At 43.9% G+C, this 15,955-nt stretch overlaps 1 protein-coding gene across 1 annotated transcript in view; it reads right to left on the reverse strand.

The window, feature by feature from the left end:
* pgm5 (phosphoglucomutase 5) overlaps positions 1-15,955 on the reverse strand; it is a 201,782-nt gene that overhangs the window by 6,184 nt on the left and 179,643 nt on the right. The window contains exon 10 of the mRNA XM_063047659.1: positions 7,568-7,702. Coding sequence (XP_062903729.1) covers positions 7,568-7,702 — 135 coding nt within the window. The remainder of the gene's footprint in view (positions 1-7,567; positions 7,703-15,955) is intronic.

Consider the following 15,955-nt stretch of genomic DNA (forward strand, 5'->3'; position numbering starts at 1 on the left):
GAAACATCCTCTCCATGTCCACTCTAACCAGGCCTTTCAATATTTGACAAGTTCCAATGAGACCCCCACTCCCCATTCCCCATTCTTCTGAACTGCAGAGAGTGCAGGCCAAAAGCCATCAAACACGACTCTTGGGTTAACCCTTTCATTCCCAGGATAATTTCTGTGAATCTCCTCAGGACTCGCTCCAATGCCAGCAGATCCCTTCTTAAATAAGACTTATTGAGTGGGGAAGTCATGTTGCAGCCGTATAAAATTTTGGTTAAGGTGTACTTAGATGTAAACTCGGTCAGCTCCATCATGGGTACTAGCCCCCTCAGTATCAAGGACGCCTTCAAAAGGGGATGCCTCAAGAAGACGGCATCCATCACTAAGGACCCCCATCACCGAGGACATGCCCTCTTCTCATTGCTGCCATCAATGAGGTGGTACAGGAACCTGAAGACACACATTCAATGTTTCAGGAACAGCTTCTTCCCCTTCACCATCCGACTCCTGAATGGACATTACCTAACATTTTTTGTTCTCTGTTTTCACTACTTACTTAATTTAATTCTTATATATATTTCTTATTGTAATTTATTGTTTTATCATTATTACACATGGCAGTGCACAAAACAAATTTCACGACATATGCCAATGATATTGAACCTGAGTCTTGGAGTGTTGCTTGCAATTCCTGTCGTCTAATCGGAATCAAAATCAGAATCGGTTTTAGTTTTCAACTTTCTGCAGCTTCTTCTGATCCTGTGCAGAGTCCCTCCGTACCAGATGGAGATGCAGCCAGTTAGAATGCTCTCCACAGTACACCTGTAGAGTCTTTGGTGACCTACCATGTCTCCTCAGACTCCCAATAAAATTTAGCCACTGTCATGCCTATTGTATCAATAGGCTGGACCCAGGATAGATTTTCAGAGACGTTGACACTCAGGAACCTGATACGACTCACACTTTCCACTGGTGATCCTTTGGTGAGGACTGGTGTGTGTTCCTCGACTTCCTCTGCCTAAAGGCACAACCAGTTGCTTGGTCTTACTGACGTTGAATGCAAGGTTGTTGTTATGACACCACTCAACCAGCTGGTCTACCTCACTGCTGTATGCCCACTCATCGTCATCTAAAATTCTGCCAACAATAGTTGTGTCATTGGCAAATTTATAGATGGCGTTTGAGCTGTGCCCAGCCACACAGTGGAGGGTGTAGAGAGAGTAGAGCAGTGGGCTAAGCACGTATCCTTGAGGTGCGCCAGTGTTGATTACCAGTGAGGAGGAAATGTTATTTCTGATCTGCACTGACTGTGATCTCCCAGTGAGGACGTCAAGATCCAGTTGCAAAGGGAGGTATAGAAACCCAGGTTTGGAACTTGTTGATTAGAACTGATTGGTATGATGGTGTTGAACACTGAGTTGTAATCAGTATTGCTTTGTCCAAGTGAATCAAGGCCAAGTGGACATCCAGCGAGATTGCATCTGCTGTAGACCTATTGTGGCAATTGGCAAATTTCAGTGGGTCCAGGTCCGTGCTTAGGCAGGAGTTGATTCTGGCAATGATCAACCTCTCAAAGCACTTCATCACAGTATTTGTGAGTGCCACTGATGTTAGTCAATGAGGCAGCTCATCCTGCACTTCTTGGGCACTGGTATCACTGTCACCCTTCTGAAGCTGGTGGGATCCTTCAACTGCATCAGTGAGAGACTGAAGATGTCCTTGCACACTCCTGCTGGTTAGTTGGCACAGGTTTTCAATGCCTAACCAGATACACCATCAGGGTCTGACACCTTGCAAAGGCTTACTCTATTGAAATATGTTCTCACAACAGCCTCCAAGACAGAGAGATCACGGGGTCACCAGACGCTGCAGGGATTTGCACTGGTGTAGAAAGCTGAGGTTTTGGAGAGGCTGCAGAAGAAGTTTATCAGGGTGTTGCCTGTTGGAGATGTTGGAGAATTCAGGGTTGTTTTCTATGGCGTGTCCAGGGCTAAGGGGAAAACCTATAGGAACTGGAGCCCCCAGAGGAACCCCACACGTTCACAGGGAGAATGAATACACACTCAGCACAGACAGAGACAAAAACCAAGATTGAACTGGGGTCACTGGAGCTGTGAGGCTGCATTACCAAGCTGCCCCTTTCGAAGCAGTCCGGACCTTTCCCTGGCTCACCGCTTCCCACGCTGCAACAACAAACCAATTTCAAACATTCGTCATTGCATGCAAAGTTGTCATAAAGGCTGTGGGAGAAAGGCAAGAGTATTTTATAGGATACTTGGCTCTTGTGCCAATTCCACTTCGTGATTAAATAGTCAGACTAATTAAATACCCTGAGCAATTACTCTTCTCTACCATTGGAATAATTATGTGGGAATAAAATCCCTCATCCAAATTGTTTTGCTAAGCCACTCAGAGTTTTATAATGAAGTGAACAAACATTGCTCCATGTTGGTTTTCACAAGGCTGCAGTTGATTCCTTTATACCACCACAAGCAGATGAAAACATCACGAGAATTGGTATCTTCACTGGGAAACTGCACCCAAAATATAAGAACACTAGACCATAAGAAATATGATCCGATTTAAGCCATTCGGCCCATTGAGTCTGATCCAACATTCCATCAAAGCTGATTTATTATCCCTCTCAATCCAGTTCTCCTGCCTTATCCTATGTCCTTTGACCACCCTTGCTAATCAAAAACATATCAATCTCCACATTAAATACACCCAATGACTTGGCCTCCACAGCTGTCTTCGGAAATTGACACTGGGTTTGGTTACAGGTCGTGTTTGCAAGTTCAAGTTCAAGTTTAATTGTCATTCAGCCAAATGAAACAGTGTTCCTCTGAGGCAGTGCAACACACAGCACCAACAGTCGCACACAGTGTGGCCTCCGTCGGTCGTGGCCGACCGTGGGTACTGCGCTTCTGGTAGTCACTGGTTTGTCGAACAGCGTCGTCTGCGGCTATTGAGGTCGACCCTGGAACGGCAGACTCTGCCACAGTTGCTGCATGTGTAGGGCATCGTGGAATTGTTATCCACTGTCCGCTGTGCTCACCGCTCCTCAGACTGACTCAGGATCACTCTTCCGCCTTGCTGTAGGTGTTGCTGAAGGGTACCTCGCCATTTGTTGCGGTCATCTGCTGAATCCTCCCAGCACTCTGGGTTGATTTTTAAGGCTTTCATGTCGCGCTTGCAGAGGTCCTTGAAGTGAAGCTGGGGTCTACCAACGTTCCTCTTGCCTGTTGCTAGTTCTCCACAGAGGATGTCCTTTGGCAGTCTACCATCCTTCATATGATGGATGTGGCCCAGCCAGCGCAGTCTGTGTCGTCTTAAAAGCGTGAACATTGTGGGAAGTCCAGAACAGGAGAGGACCTCAGAGTTTGGAACTTTGTCTCTCCAGGTGATGCGGTGAAGGCTGCGCAGGTGAAAACTATTGAGTTTCCTCTCACAGTACATACTATATAATTACAACAGCAGAAAAACATCCACTTACAAAAAATATGTAAAACATAATAATGGAGCCCAAGTCCCTGAGTACCGTGGCCTGTAGGTTGATGGTGCATGGATGTTGTCCTGGAGCCACGTTTCTACAAGAACAAGCCCGCAGCAGTTCCTCATCTCGAGCAAGTGCAGCGGCAGCTGAGTGCAATCCAGCTTGTCTTTCATGGACTGAACACTGGAGGGCAGCACAGACAGGAGGGGCCAGCTGCAAACCCAGCACACAACCAGCTCTGCTGTCTTCATTCTCGGTGGCTGCAGCAGGCAACCCCAAGGTATGAGGGCCTGGTCAGCACAACAACCGAGGCCACGCCGCTGCGCTGTCGTCAGTCTTGCCAATAAACCAGTGAATCAGGCTCGCAATATTCTACATTACCAATATCCAACCGGGGGTCTTGCAACTCACAACAAAACATCCAAGACAATCACCAGTACCCTTTGTTGGATCATGCACTGCCTCCGCGCACCAGCTCTGACGCATTCTTCCCTGGATGCCTGAAGCCTCCAGCAACATGGTCCACAACAACTCCAGCTCCACCGCTATCGAGCAACTCGTTAACAGGGTAAACCTGCAGTACCTGATGTTCTCGATATCCTGCAGAGTCTTATGATCCTATCAAAGGCTTAAAGGCCGGACAATTACACTCTTGTTTGGACCCAGAGAGGTTGCAGCAACCAAGCACACCACCGTCTTGCTGGATATCCAAGCAGTATGAGGTGGCATTTAAGTACTTTCTTCTCTTTCCATGAAAAAGCATTGATTATATAATTAAATCTGGTAAGATGGGGTATCTCCATTTGGCCCAGATTCCATGGGAAAATAGCAGCAATTTCCTGAGCAACCTTTAATATTTTCACTCTTGGTTGCCAGCAGTTCAGGGATTTCTGACGAGAACATGGAAGTCATAAAGTCACATTCATTTAGCTGAGATATTCTTCATAAATTTGCTCCAGGGAGGAAGACCAAACTTGCAGCAGTTCCCAGCACTTACAGTGGGGAATCTGCATGAACAGCCCACGCCAGTTCAGGCCTGGCAAGGATTGGTTTTCCATTTATTTCAATAGACGGGAAAGCCGGTAAGGAGCTTGGCTGCATATTCGATTTTTTAATTCAATTTATTTAAACATTTTTGTTCACTTTTTATTTTTTACATGTTTAATCATTTTAGTTTTAAACTTTGAATGGCTTTTAATAGATCTTATTAAATTCTAAATATTCCTTAATGTCAAAACATTCTTCATTGTAATATCTTTGACTACCACCTTAGCTGGGGTGAATGGCTTTGCCATTCATCAGAATCCTTTGCAGTTGTTACGCGATGGAAGATTGCTCTGGTGTCACCCACCCCATCCCACCATATCTCGATATCTGAAGTGCACCTCACTATGACAGTGGCACTGGCTTCACCCAAATTATTACCAGGGCATCTGCAGATGTTACGCTTAAACTCCCTTCATAGATCAGTGAAGAGCACGTAGGTGTGTGATCTAGCACTGACTTGCCTTTTCCCAAGTAATAACACACCTAAAATATCACATACAAAACTGGAGAAACTCAGCTGGTTGGGCAACATCTACGGAGGGAACTGGACATTTTGGCATTTCCAGACAAGACCACTCATCTACTCCAGTTGAAAAGTCTTGACCTGAAATGCTGATGATCCCTCCAGAGATGGTGCCTAACCCAATGAGTTCCTCCATCACTTTGTGTTTTGTCACAGATTCCCAGTCTCCTGTGGCTCTATCACACCTGAAGTGTCTTTTTCCAGCAAAGATGAGATTTTAGTTAGGATAGCGTATCATTCACCTGCTAGTAGCTCCATTTGGGCTTTAATAATATTTATTGAACCACTTAGTGAATTAATTGCTCAGGTTTTCTTTTACTAAGTTAATTGACTTTTTTTTTGCAAGGAACAGCTTTAAATGAATTCTGTATCAGCAGAAATTGCAGCAGGAGACCAAAGTCTGAAAATATTTGGGCTTTGTTTAAAAATTCCATGATTATTTGGCTGTTTCTGATTGTAGGGTGTTGTTTAAATGAGTGAGGCTCAAGTTTACAACATTTGTTTGATGCGCTGTGTATTGTGTAGGAAATGACTTAGACTGTATGGGACTGAGATTTACAGCTTGGTTCAGCTGCGCAGCCTTGTGGTGTATCCAGTGCAATGCAGCAGTTACTGAGCAGCCGACAGTCACTCACCTTCCCAGTGTTGTTCTCATGTCAACTCTGAAAGCTTGCACAGGTACAAGGCATCACTGGACATCTTATTTCAAAGGATTTCTACACCAGTCCTTACACATTTATCATTCCAGTATTTGTCGCCCTCGACAGGTTGCCTCAACTTTAAAATTCTCACTTCTGTTTTTAAATCTCTTCCCGGCTGTGTATGTTTCCTCTGTCATTCATACACCCCTGCACACCTCCACCCCTGACACATTCACAACTCTTTTTTAATCATTCACTCCACTGCTGTTGGTTCTTCCTTCCAGTGTATGGGGCCTCAAGATCTGGAGTTTCTTATTCACTTTCAACCTCTCCCTTTTGCTTTATAATGCCCCTTACAACCTAACTTTTGGATTCAGCTTTTGGTCACCTGCCTTATATGGCTCAGTGTCAAATCTGGTATGATATTTCTTCTCTGAATGCTTTGGAATATTTTGCTGTATCAAAAGTGCAAAATAAACTCTGGCTACTGATTTCATTATTTTAATGAAAATTCAGCATTGAGTGACAATGTAGTTAAAGAGCATGAAGGGTCACCTTTCATCAAATGTCAGTCCTGGTCTGTAAGTTATTTATTCTTCCAAAATTTATTGACTTAGATTAGTGTCTCTTAAAATTTAACTCTGACCAAGGGTATCATTAAGCTTCCTGGTAATAACTTCTCGGGTTCGATCCCTCTTCCAATGTCATTCCATACCTGGGAAGTCCCTTTAAAGGTTATTATTTAGAGTCATCCAGCATTGGAACAGGACCTTCAGATTGCCTCATCCGTGCCAATTGCCTGACCTGCTGAGTTCTTCCAGCAATTTGTGTGTGTTGCTCTGGATTTCCAGCATCTGCAGAATGGCTTGTGTTTAGATTAATTGGCTGTTCTTTTAAAAAAAATTATCATGGCATTGAAATAGACCATTTGATCCACCAGGTACATGCTGCATCCTAGCAGAACAATCCCAACAGACCCACTCCCCCTCTCCAGACGCCTGGGTGCACTTTGTGAGTACCATTGAGAATGGGACGTACGCTATGAATGGTAGGGTCCTAGGGAATACTGTGCAAGGGAGGGATCTTGGTGTACGAGTACCTGGAATATACTGAGAGAGTGGTGGAAGCATCGAAGCAGACTCTAGATGAGCACTTGAAATGCCTAGGCGTAGGATACTCAGATCAAGTGCTGAAAGATGGAATTCATACAGAGGGTGCCACTGGTCAGCATATAGATTACCCCTTACTGTGGTAAGTGACAGAACAATCAAAAGTGAAATGATAGACATGTGAGTGGGACTAAGTAACAGGACTGTGGGGGAAATAAGGAGAGGGGATGGAATGGGGCTGATGGCCCAGAGCCAGCTATACCTGATGGATCAACTGGCATCCCTGCATGTACAGTAATAAGCAAGTATGCACTTTGCTGCATAAATGTTTAATACATAATAAATTTCGGTTAGAAAACTACCCGGTCCAGGCATGGAAGCTTTGGAATCCAAAGGATTTTAAAATCATAAAAAATGTGTTTATTAAAAGCTTGTCATAGAGAAACACAGCATAGAAACAGGCCTTTTGAAGCTGTGTTGACATTTAAGTATCCATTTTCCCTAAACCCATTTTGTTCTCCCCAAATTTCTATCAACTCTCCCTTTTGTAGTCTGGGAATTCTTCAGTCAGATTGGCTGATCAGCCAGCTTCATGGATCACGGTCACAGAGAACCGGGACTGAATGACTGAGAGCAAGGGGAACAGCAATGTGGAGTACCACCAATGTGAATGGATCTTTGAGGACACCGATGGCTTTGCCACAGACCATAACATGTGCTATTTGTTTCTGTCTGAGAAACCACTCTTGGTCACTTCTGTTACCTGTGGTTCTTTGTTGTTTCTGCTTGGGTCCCTTTCGTAACTCTCCACATAGAATCTTATGGTAGATCGCATACTCCCGGTCCCGCTCAACCTGAAGACGATTCTAGAGCCGTCTGTGAATGTCAATCGCAGCCCCTGCAGAAAAAAAAATGAAAATTAGTGTTTGTGCCGCACCTTTTACACTCTTTCAAAGCATTTTACAGGCAGCGAGTGGGGTCACTGTATTGTAGTAGTGAGCTTGCTTCAAGGTCAGCACCCAATTTTCCTCACTTAGAGCAAAGTATTAACTCCAGAGATAATTTCTGTTTCCAACAATTGTCATGGGATCTTTTACATCTATCTGAGAGCGCAGGTGGGGCGTTGTTTGACATCTCACCTGTATGGTAGTACCTCTGACAAAGTGGCACTCCCTCAGTACTGCGGCACAGCATCAGACTGGATTTTGTGCTCAAATCTCCGCAATGGAACTTGAACACAAAACCTTTTGATTCAGAGGTCAAAGAGGTGTACACTGAGACATGATTAACACTCTGAGAAAAGAATAGAAAGCTTCAGTCATTTTTTTTTTGCATGACATGTCCAGTGGTAACTTTGACATGATATGGAGCCAAATTCATCTAAAAGCCTGGATATGGTGTTTCAAATGGAGGTGGTGACCAGTCAATGACCTGCAACATTGCAGGAATTCCTAGAGAGCTGTGTGACATCTGGGAATAGAGCAGGCACAATAGCCACTAATAATCTGAAAAAATACCTTCATACAAGCACTGGCTATTAACTTCAGAAAGGAGTGTAGATTGGAATCACCTCCCTCCTGTGTTTTGGTTAACTAAAAGGCTTGCTGATGTTGATATAAACCAGCCCAGGGTAGGGGTCTTCAGGTTAAGTCAATCCTTCAGTATTGACCTGGAGACTCCAGGAACTGAAGAATAATTTCCAGAACTACAATGAGAAAAAAAAGCAGAACATCATAGGAGAAACGTAACAAAAACAGTATTTTTTTGAGACAAAGAGACTACAGATACGTCAATCTGGGGTAATACATAAAAAGTTGGAGGAACTCCACAAGTCAGGCAGCATGCATAGAGGAAAATAAACAAGTTGATATTTCACATATATTTTAATATTTGTTTTGAACACTATTTTTTATTTTCTCCAGAAAAAAATGTTTGTTTTGTAAATTCCATTTTTTAATATTTGTTTTGAAGACTATTGTTCGATTTCTCCAGAAAAAATGTTTATTTTGTAAATTCCATTTTTTTTAATAAGTCCTTTTTTCTTGCATGTTTTGATCATTGCAAATAGCTAACAAAAGCAATTGGATAGAGGCACGACCAATGCTAGTGTTAGACACTGGCAATATAATAGCTGAATACAGTAACTTATCGAAGCATGGAGAGGTTATTTAACTGACAGTCGCATGTTATCCAGTCAGGTGAGTTTATTTGCATTCCAAATGGAGAAGGAAAAATAGCATTAGGGTGGGTCCAAGGTATGTTTAAGTTTAAGAGAATAATCCTGGGAATGAAAAGGTTAATGTATGAGAAGTGTTCGATAGCTCTGGGCCTGTACTCACTTGAAGTTTAAAGGAATGAGGGAGTATGTTATTGAAACCTATTGAATATTGAAATGCCTAGACAGAGTGGATGTGAAGAAGATGTTTTTAATAGTGGGGGAGGAGTCTAGAACAAGGGGGCACAATATCAGAATACAAAGGTGTTCTTTTAGACCACAGGACCATAAGAAATAGATACAGAATTAGGCCATTTAGCCCATCAAGTCTGCACCATCATTCCATCTTTGCTGATTTATTCTACCTCTCAACCCCATTCTCTTGCTTTCTCCCCCTAATCTTTAACACCCTTACAAATCAAGAACCTATCAAGCTCCTCAGACAGGTCACTGGGATGCCTCCTCTTTGTTGACATACTTTGTCTCCTACCAGTCAGTCAATATTCATGTTATTATCTTTCCTGTAATACCATAGGCTCTTACTTTGTTCAGTAGCTTCATGTGTGGCACCTTCACAAAAGCCTTCTGAAAAGCCAAGGAAACAACATCCACTGATTCTCATTCTTAATAATGGACTCCTATTCCCTGATGTCAGGCTAACTGGTTACAATTTCCTGTCTTTTGCCTCCCTCCAGTCTAAAAGAGTGAAGTGACATTTGAAATTTTCCAGTCCTCCAGAAAATAGTGATTCTTGAAAGATCGTTACTAATGCCTCCACAAGCTCACCAGCTACTTCTTTCAAAACACTGGGGTGTAGTCAGTCTGGTTCAGATGACTTATCTACCTTCAGACCTTAAAGCTTCCCAAGCACCTCTCCTTAGTAATAGCAACTACACTCACTTCTGTCCCCTGACACTCTTGAATTTCTGGCATTTTTGCTGGTGTTTTCTACAGTGAAGACTGATGCAAAATACCTTTGAGTTTGTCCATCATTTCTTTGTTCCCTCATTACTACTATTTTCCTGCGTCATTTTCCAACAATTTGATCTCCCCTCCTATCTCACTTTTACTTTTTATATATCTGAAAAGACTTTTTGGTATCCTCTTCTATATTATTAGCTATCTTACCTTAATATTTCACTGCTTTTTTTCTTATTGATTTTTTAGTTGCCTTCTGTTGGTTTTTAAAAGCTTCTTAATCCTCAAACTGCCCACTAACTTTTGCTATTATGCCCTTTCTTTTGCTTTGATGCTGTCTCTGACCTACCCTATCAGGCATAGTTGCCTCATCTTTCTTTAGAATATTTCTTCTTCTAGATGTGTCTGGAATAGATGTATCTATCCTGCACCTTCTGAAATGCTCCCAGAAACTCCAGCCATTGCTGTTCTGCTGCTGTCACTGCTAGTGTCTCCTTCTAGTTAATTTTGACCAACTCCTTTCTCATGCCTCTATAGTTCCTTTTACTCCACTGTAATACTGACACATTTGTTTCTAGCTTTTCCCTGTCAAACTGCAGCGTGAATTCTATCTTATTATGATCATAGACCTAAAGGTTCCTTTACCTTAAGCTCCCTAATCAAATCAGGTTCATGGCACAACACCAAATCCAGACTTACCTTTTCCCTAGTGGGCTCAGCCACAAGTTACTCTAAAAAGCACCTTAAAGGCATTCAACAAAATTCTTCCCTTAGGATATAACACCAACCTCATTTTCCCAATCTACCTGCATATTGAAATCCCCCTTGACTATTGTAACATAGTCCTTTTTAAATGCCTTTTCTATCTCCTGTTGTAATTTGTGCTCTATATCCTGCCTACTGTTCAGAGGCCTGTATATAACTCCCATCAGGGACTTTTTAACCTTCCAATTTCTTAACTCTACCCACCAAGATTCTACATCTTCCAATCCTCTGTCACTTCTTTCTGAGGATTTGATTTCATTTCTTTACCAAGAGCCACACCACTCCTGCCTATCTGCCTGTCCTTTGATCAGCGGCCAATCCAGACATCGGCAGTTTTGAGAGGAGGGGACTTCGATCGGGTTCGGTGGCCGAGAATAAAAGGCAGCAGCGGGTCAATACAGCAAAAAAAAGCTTGAGCCAGCATTTGGGATTGATTAGCAAGAGAAAATTAAGGGAAGGCAGGGGCAAGCACGGTGGCTGTCATCTGAGTGGACGTAGTCAGAGAAGAGATCTTGAGGCTTCAGCTCTTTGAGGCTTCAGTGAAGAGAGGCTTCAGTCAGAGAAAGCAAAGGAAGGAAAATATCAAGTTTTTTCATTCTCTTCTTTATATCTGCTCAGGTGGGACAGTAGGGATGACAAGCAGGGTAGTGGAATGCTCCTTTTGCGGGATGTGGGAAGGCAGGGAGACCTCCAGTGTCCCTGACGACTACAACTGCGAGAAGTGCATCCAGCTGCAGCTTCTAACAAGCTGCATTAAGGAGTTGGAACTGGAACTGGGTGAACTCGGGATCACTCAGGAGGCTGAGGGGGTGATAGAAAGGTAGTTACAGGACACAGGATACTGGGTGACAGTCAGTAAGGGGTTAAGGAGCCAGTGCAGAGTACTGCTGTGGCCATCCCCCTCAACAACACTTTGGATACTGTTGGTGGGGGGTGGGGATGAACTAACAGAGGTAAGTCACAGTGGCTGGGCCTCTGGCACTGAGTCTGCCTCTGTGACTCAGAAGAGAAGGGGGGAAAGAAGCACGCTGTGGTGATAGGGGATTTATAAGTTAGGGGAATGGACAGGAGGTTCTGCGGGCATGAACGAGATTCCTGGATGGTATGTTGCTTCCTGGGTGCCAGGGATGGGATATCTCAGATCAAGTTTCAGAATTCTTAAGTGGGAGAGTGAACAGCCAGAAGTCATGGTCCATGTAGGTACAATGACATGGGGAGGACGAGTAACGAGGTTCTGCAGAGGGAGTTCAGGGAGTTAGTTGCTAAATTAAAATGGGCAGGACCTCCAGGGCTGTGCTCTCAGGATTGCTACCTGTGCCACGTGTTAGTGTGCCCAGAACATTATACTGTTTAATATGTGGTGAAGGAGTTGGGGTAGGAGGGAGGGCATAAGATTTTTGGATCATTGGGCTCCCTTCCAGGGAAGGTGGGACCTGTACAGAAGGGAGGGCTTGCACCTGAACTGGAGGGGAGCTAACATCCTAGTGGGAAGGTTTGATAATACTGGGGTTTAAACTAGAGTTGCAGGGGGATGGGAACCAGAGTGCCAGAACAATTAATGGAGAGGTTGTGGAGGCAGATGTTGATAAGACCTCAGACAATGTTATGAATCAAAAGGTTGAGTATAGTGTGACTTGTGTCCTGAACTGTGTATATTTTAATACAAGAAGTATCGTAGGAAAGGTGGATAATAATGCTAAAGATGATGTGGCTGGTTTACAAACAGAGGCAACATGTAGTGAAGAGAGGCTGCTGTTAGGGCAAAATTGCAGAGAACAGGATGAGATGCAGCATAGAAAGTGGACAAAATCTAAAAGGGTGAAAATAGAACTTAAGGTGTTGTGTCTGAATGTGTGAAGTATACGGAATAAGGTAGATGAATTGGCAGCACAATTGCAGGTTGGCAGGTGCGATGACCCCTTCTCCCATCTTCAACTCTCCTCGTCTTCATGGACACCCCGCTCTGGTCTTCTGCCTGCTCTGGATCTCTTTATTGCTAACTGCCGACGGGACATCAACTGTCTCGACTTCACCGCACCTTGTTCCCATTCCAACCTCACTACTTCCGAATGCTCTACTCTCCACTCCCTCCGCATTAATCCTAACCTTACTATTAAACCCGCCGATAAAGGGGGTGCTGTTGTAGTCCTCTCATATCCCTTTTGCCAATCACCTGTCCAGCTCTTGGCTCCATCCCTCCCCTTCCTGTCTTCTCCTATCATTTTGGATCTCCCCCTCTCCCTCCCACTTTCAAATCTCTTACTAGCTCTTCCTTCAGTTAGTCCTGACAAAGGGTCTTAGCCCGAAACGTCGACTGTACCTCTTCCTATAGATGATGCCTGGCCTGCTGTGTTCACCAGCAACTTTGATGTGAGACAATCTACCTTATTCTGTGCACTTCATGCATTCAAATATAACATCTTCAGTGCTATATTCATCACCCTTTTCAATTTTGCCCGCATTTTACTGGAAGTTAAATTCTTACGTCTCTCTAGACTTTTTGTCTTTTTATTTATTCTGGAGACCTTTGGAATCTCTCTTGCACTCTCCTTCCCCTTTCTTTTATCCTCCCTTTTTCAATCTATTGAAACCACTCCCCTATTATTTAGCTTAAAGACACACGTCAACCCATTCCACTGACGGCAATTTTGCCCTATCAATCACCTATCCTTCCTCACAGTCTCACTACATGTTTCATTTCTATGTATACCAAGTTCTCTGCCCTATCACTCCGGTTCCCATCCCCGTCAAATTAGTTTTAACTCTCCCCAACTCTGGCAAACATGTCTACAAGGATATTGGTCTCCCGCAGGTTCAGGTGTAACAGGTCATACCTTCCCCAGAAGATATTCCAATGGTCCTGAAATCTGAAACCCTGCCCCTTGCACCCATTACTTTGCCATGCATTCATCTGTTAAATCATCCTGTTCTTACTCTCACTGCATGACACAAGTAGCAATCCAGAAATTACTACCCTTCAAATTTCAACATAAAACCCCTATATTCCTTCTTCAGGGCCTTATCCATTTTTGTACCTATACAGTATCCACAGCTTCTGGCTGCTCATCCTCCCCCTTTAGAATGCCATGGACTCCATCCAAGATGTCCCTAACACTGGCATCAGTGTCTGTTTCGCTGGGTGTCTGTTTCACGTCCATGGAATCTCCTATCTGCTCCTTTAACCTTTTATAATATCAAATGTGAGGTGTCCTAACTGCTATGAGAGCAGCCTGGCATCTCAGTAGCGAGCAAAGGAAGACACCAGTTCTCACCAGCGGATCAGAGGTGGAGAGGGTCAGCAACTTTAAATTCCTCGGTGTTATGATTTCTGAGGGTCTGTCCTGTGCCCAGTATTTAAGTGCAATTATGAAGAAAGCACAGCAGTGGCTCTACTTCCCGAGGAGTTTGTGAAGATTTAAGATGACATCTAAAACTTTGACAAATCTCTATAAATGTGTGGTGGAGAGTATATTGACTGGTTGCATCACATCCTGATATTGAAATGCCAATGCCTTTGAATGGAAAATCCTAAAAAATGTACTGGATATCGTCCAGTCCATTCTGCGTAAACCCTTCCCCACAACTGAGCATTGCTGCAGGAAATCAGCATCCATCTTCAGGGACCCCCACCACTCACCACCCAGGTCATGTTCTCTTCTCACTGCTGCCTTCAGGAAGAAGGTACAGGAGCCTCAGAACTCACACCACCAGGTTCAGGAACAGTTATTACCCTTCAACCATCAGGCTCTTGAATCAAAGGGGATAACTTCACTGTTCCCACAACCTACAGACTCACTTTCAGGGACTCTTCATCTCGTGTTCTTGATAGTTAGAAACATAGAAAACCTACAGCACAATACAGGCCCTTCTGCCCACAAAGCTGTGCCGAACATGTCCTTACCTTAGGACTACCTAGGCTAACCCATAGCCCTCTATTTTTCTGAACTCCATATATCTGTCCAGCAGTCTCTTAAAAGACCCTATTGTATCTGCCTCCACCAGCATCGTCAGCAGCCCATCCATGCACTCACCACTCTGCATAAAAAACACTCTGCACCCTGACATCTCCTCTGTAAACTATGCCCTCTCATGCTTGCCATTTCAGCCCTGGGAAAAAGCCTCTGACTATCCACACGATCAATGCCTCTCATTATATTGTACACCTCTATCAGGTCACCTCTCATCCTCCATTGCTCCAAGGAGAAAAGGCCGAGTTCACTCAACCTATTCTCATAAGGCATGCTCCCCAATCCAGGCAACATCCTTGTAAATCTCCTCTGCACCCTTTCTATGGTTTCCACATCCTTCCTGTAGTGAGGCGACCAGAATTGAGCACAGTACTGTACTCCAAGTGGGGTCTGACCAGGGTCCTATATAGCTGCAACATTACCTCTCGGCTCTTAAACTCAATCCCACGATTGATGAAGGCCAATGCACCGTATGCTTTCTTAACCAGAGTCAACCTGCATAGCAACTTTGAGTGTCCTATGGACTCGACTCAAAGATCCCTCTGATCCTCCACACTGCCAAGAGTATTGCCATTGATCCTATTTTCTGCCATCATATTTGACCTACCAAAATGAACCACCTCACACTTATCTGGGTTGAACTCCATATGCCACTTCTCAGCCCAGTTTTGCATCCTATCAATGTCCCACTGTAACCTCTGACAGCCCTTCACACTATCCACCACACCTCAACCTTTGAGTCATCTGCAGATTTACTAACCCATCCCTCCACTTCCTCATCCAGGTCATTTATAAAAATCACAAAGAATAGGGGTCCCAGAACAGATCTCTGAGGCACACCACTGGTCACTGGCCTCCATGCAGAATATGACCAGTCTAGAACCACTCTTCGCCTTCTGTGGGCAAGCTAGTTCTGGATCCACAAAGCAATGTCCCTTTGGATCCCATGCCTCCTTACTTTCTCAATAAGCCAAGCATGGGGTACCTTATCAAATGCCTTGCTAAAATCCTTATACACTACATCAAAGGCTCTACCTTCATCAATGTGTTTAGTCGCATCCTCAAAAAATTCAATCAGGTTCGTAAGGCACAACCTGCCTTTGACAAAGCCATGCTGACCACTTTTAATCATATCATGCCTCTCGAAATGTTCATAAATCCTGCCTATCAGGATCTTCTCCATCAACTTACCAACCACTGAAGTAAGACTCACTGGCCTATAATTTCCTGGGCTATCCCTACTCCCTTTCTTGAATAAGGGAACAACATCCACAACCCTCCAATC

The sequence above is a fragment of the Mobula hypostoma genome, chromosome 5 (assembly GCF_963921235.1).
Source record: "Mobula hypostoma chromosome 5, sMobHyp1.1, whole genome shotgun sequence".
Classification (NCBI taxonomy): domain Eukaryota; kingdom Metazoa; phylum Chordata; class Chondrichthyes; order Myliobatiformes; family Myliobatidae; genus Mobula; species Mobula hypostoma.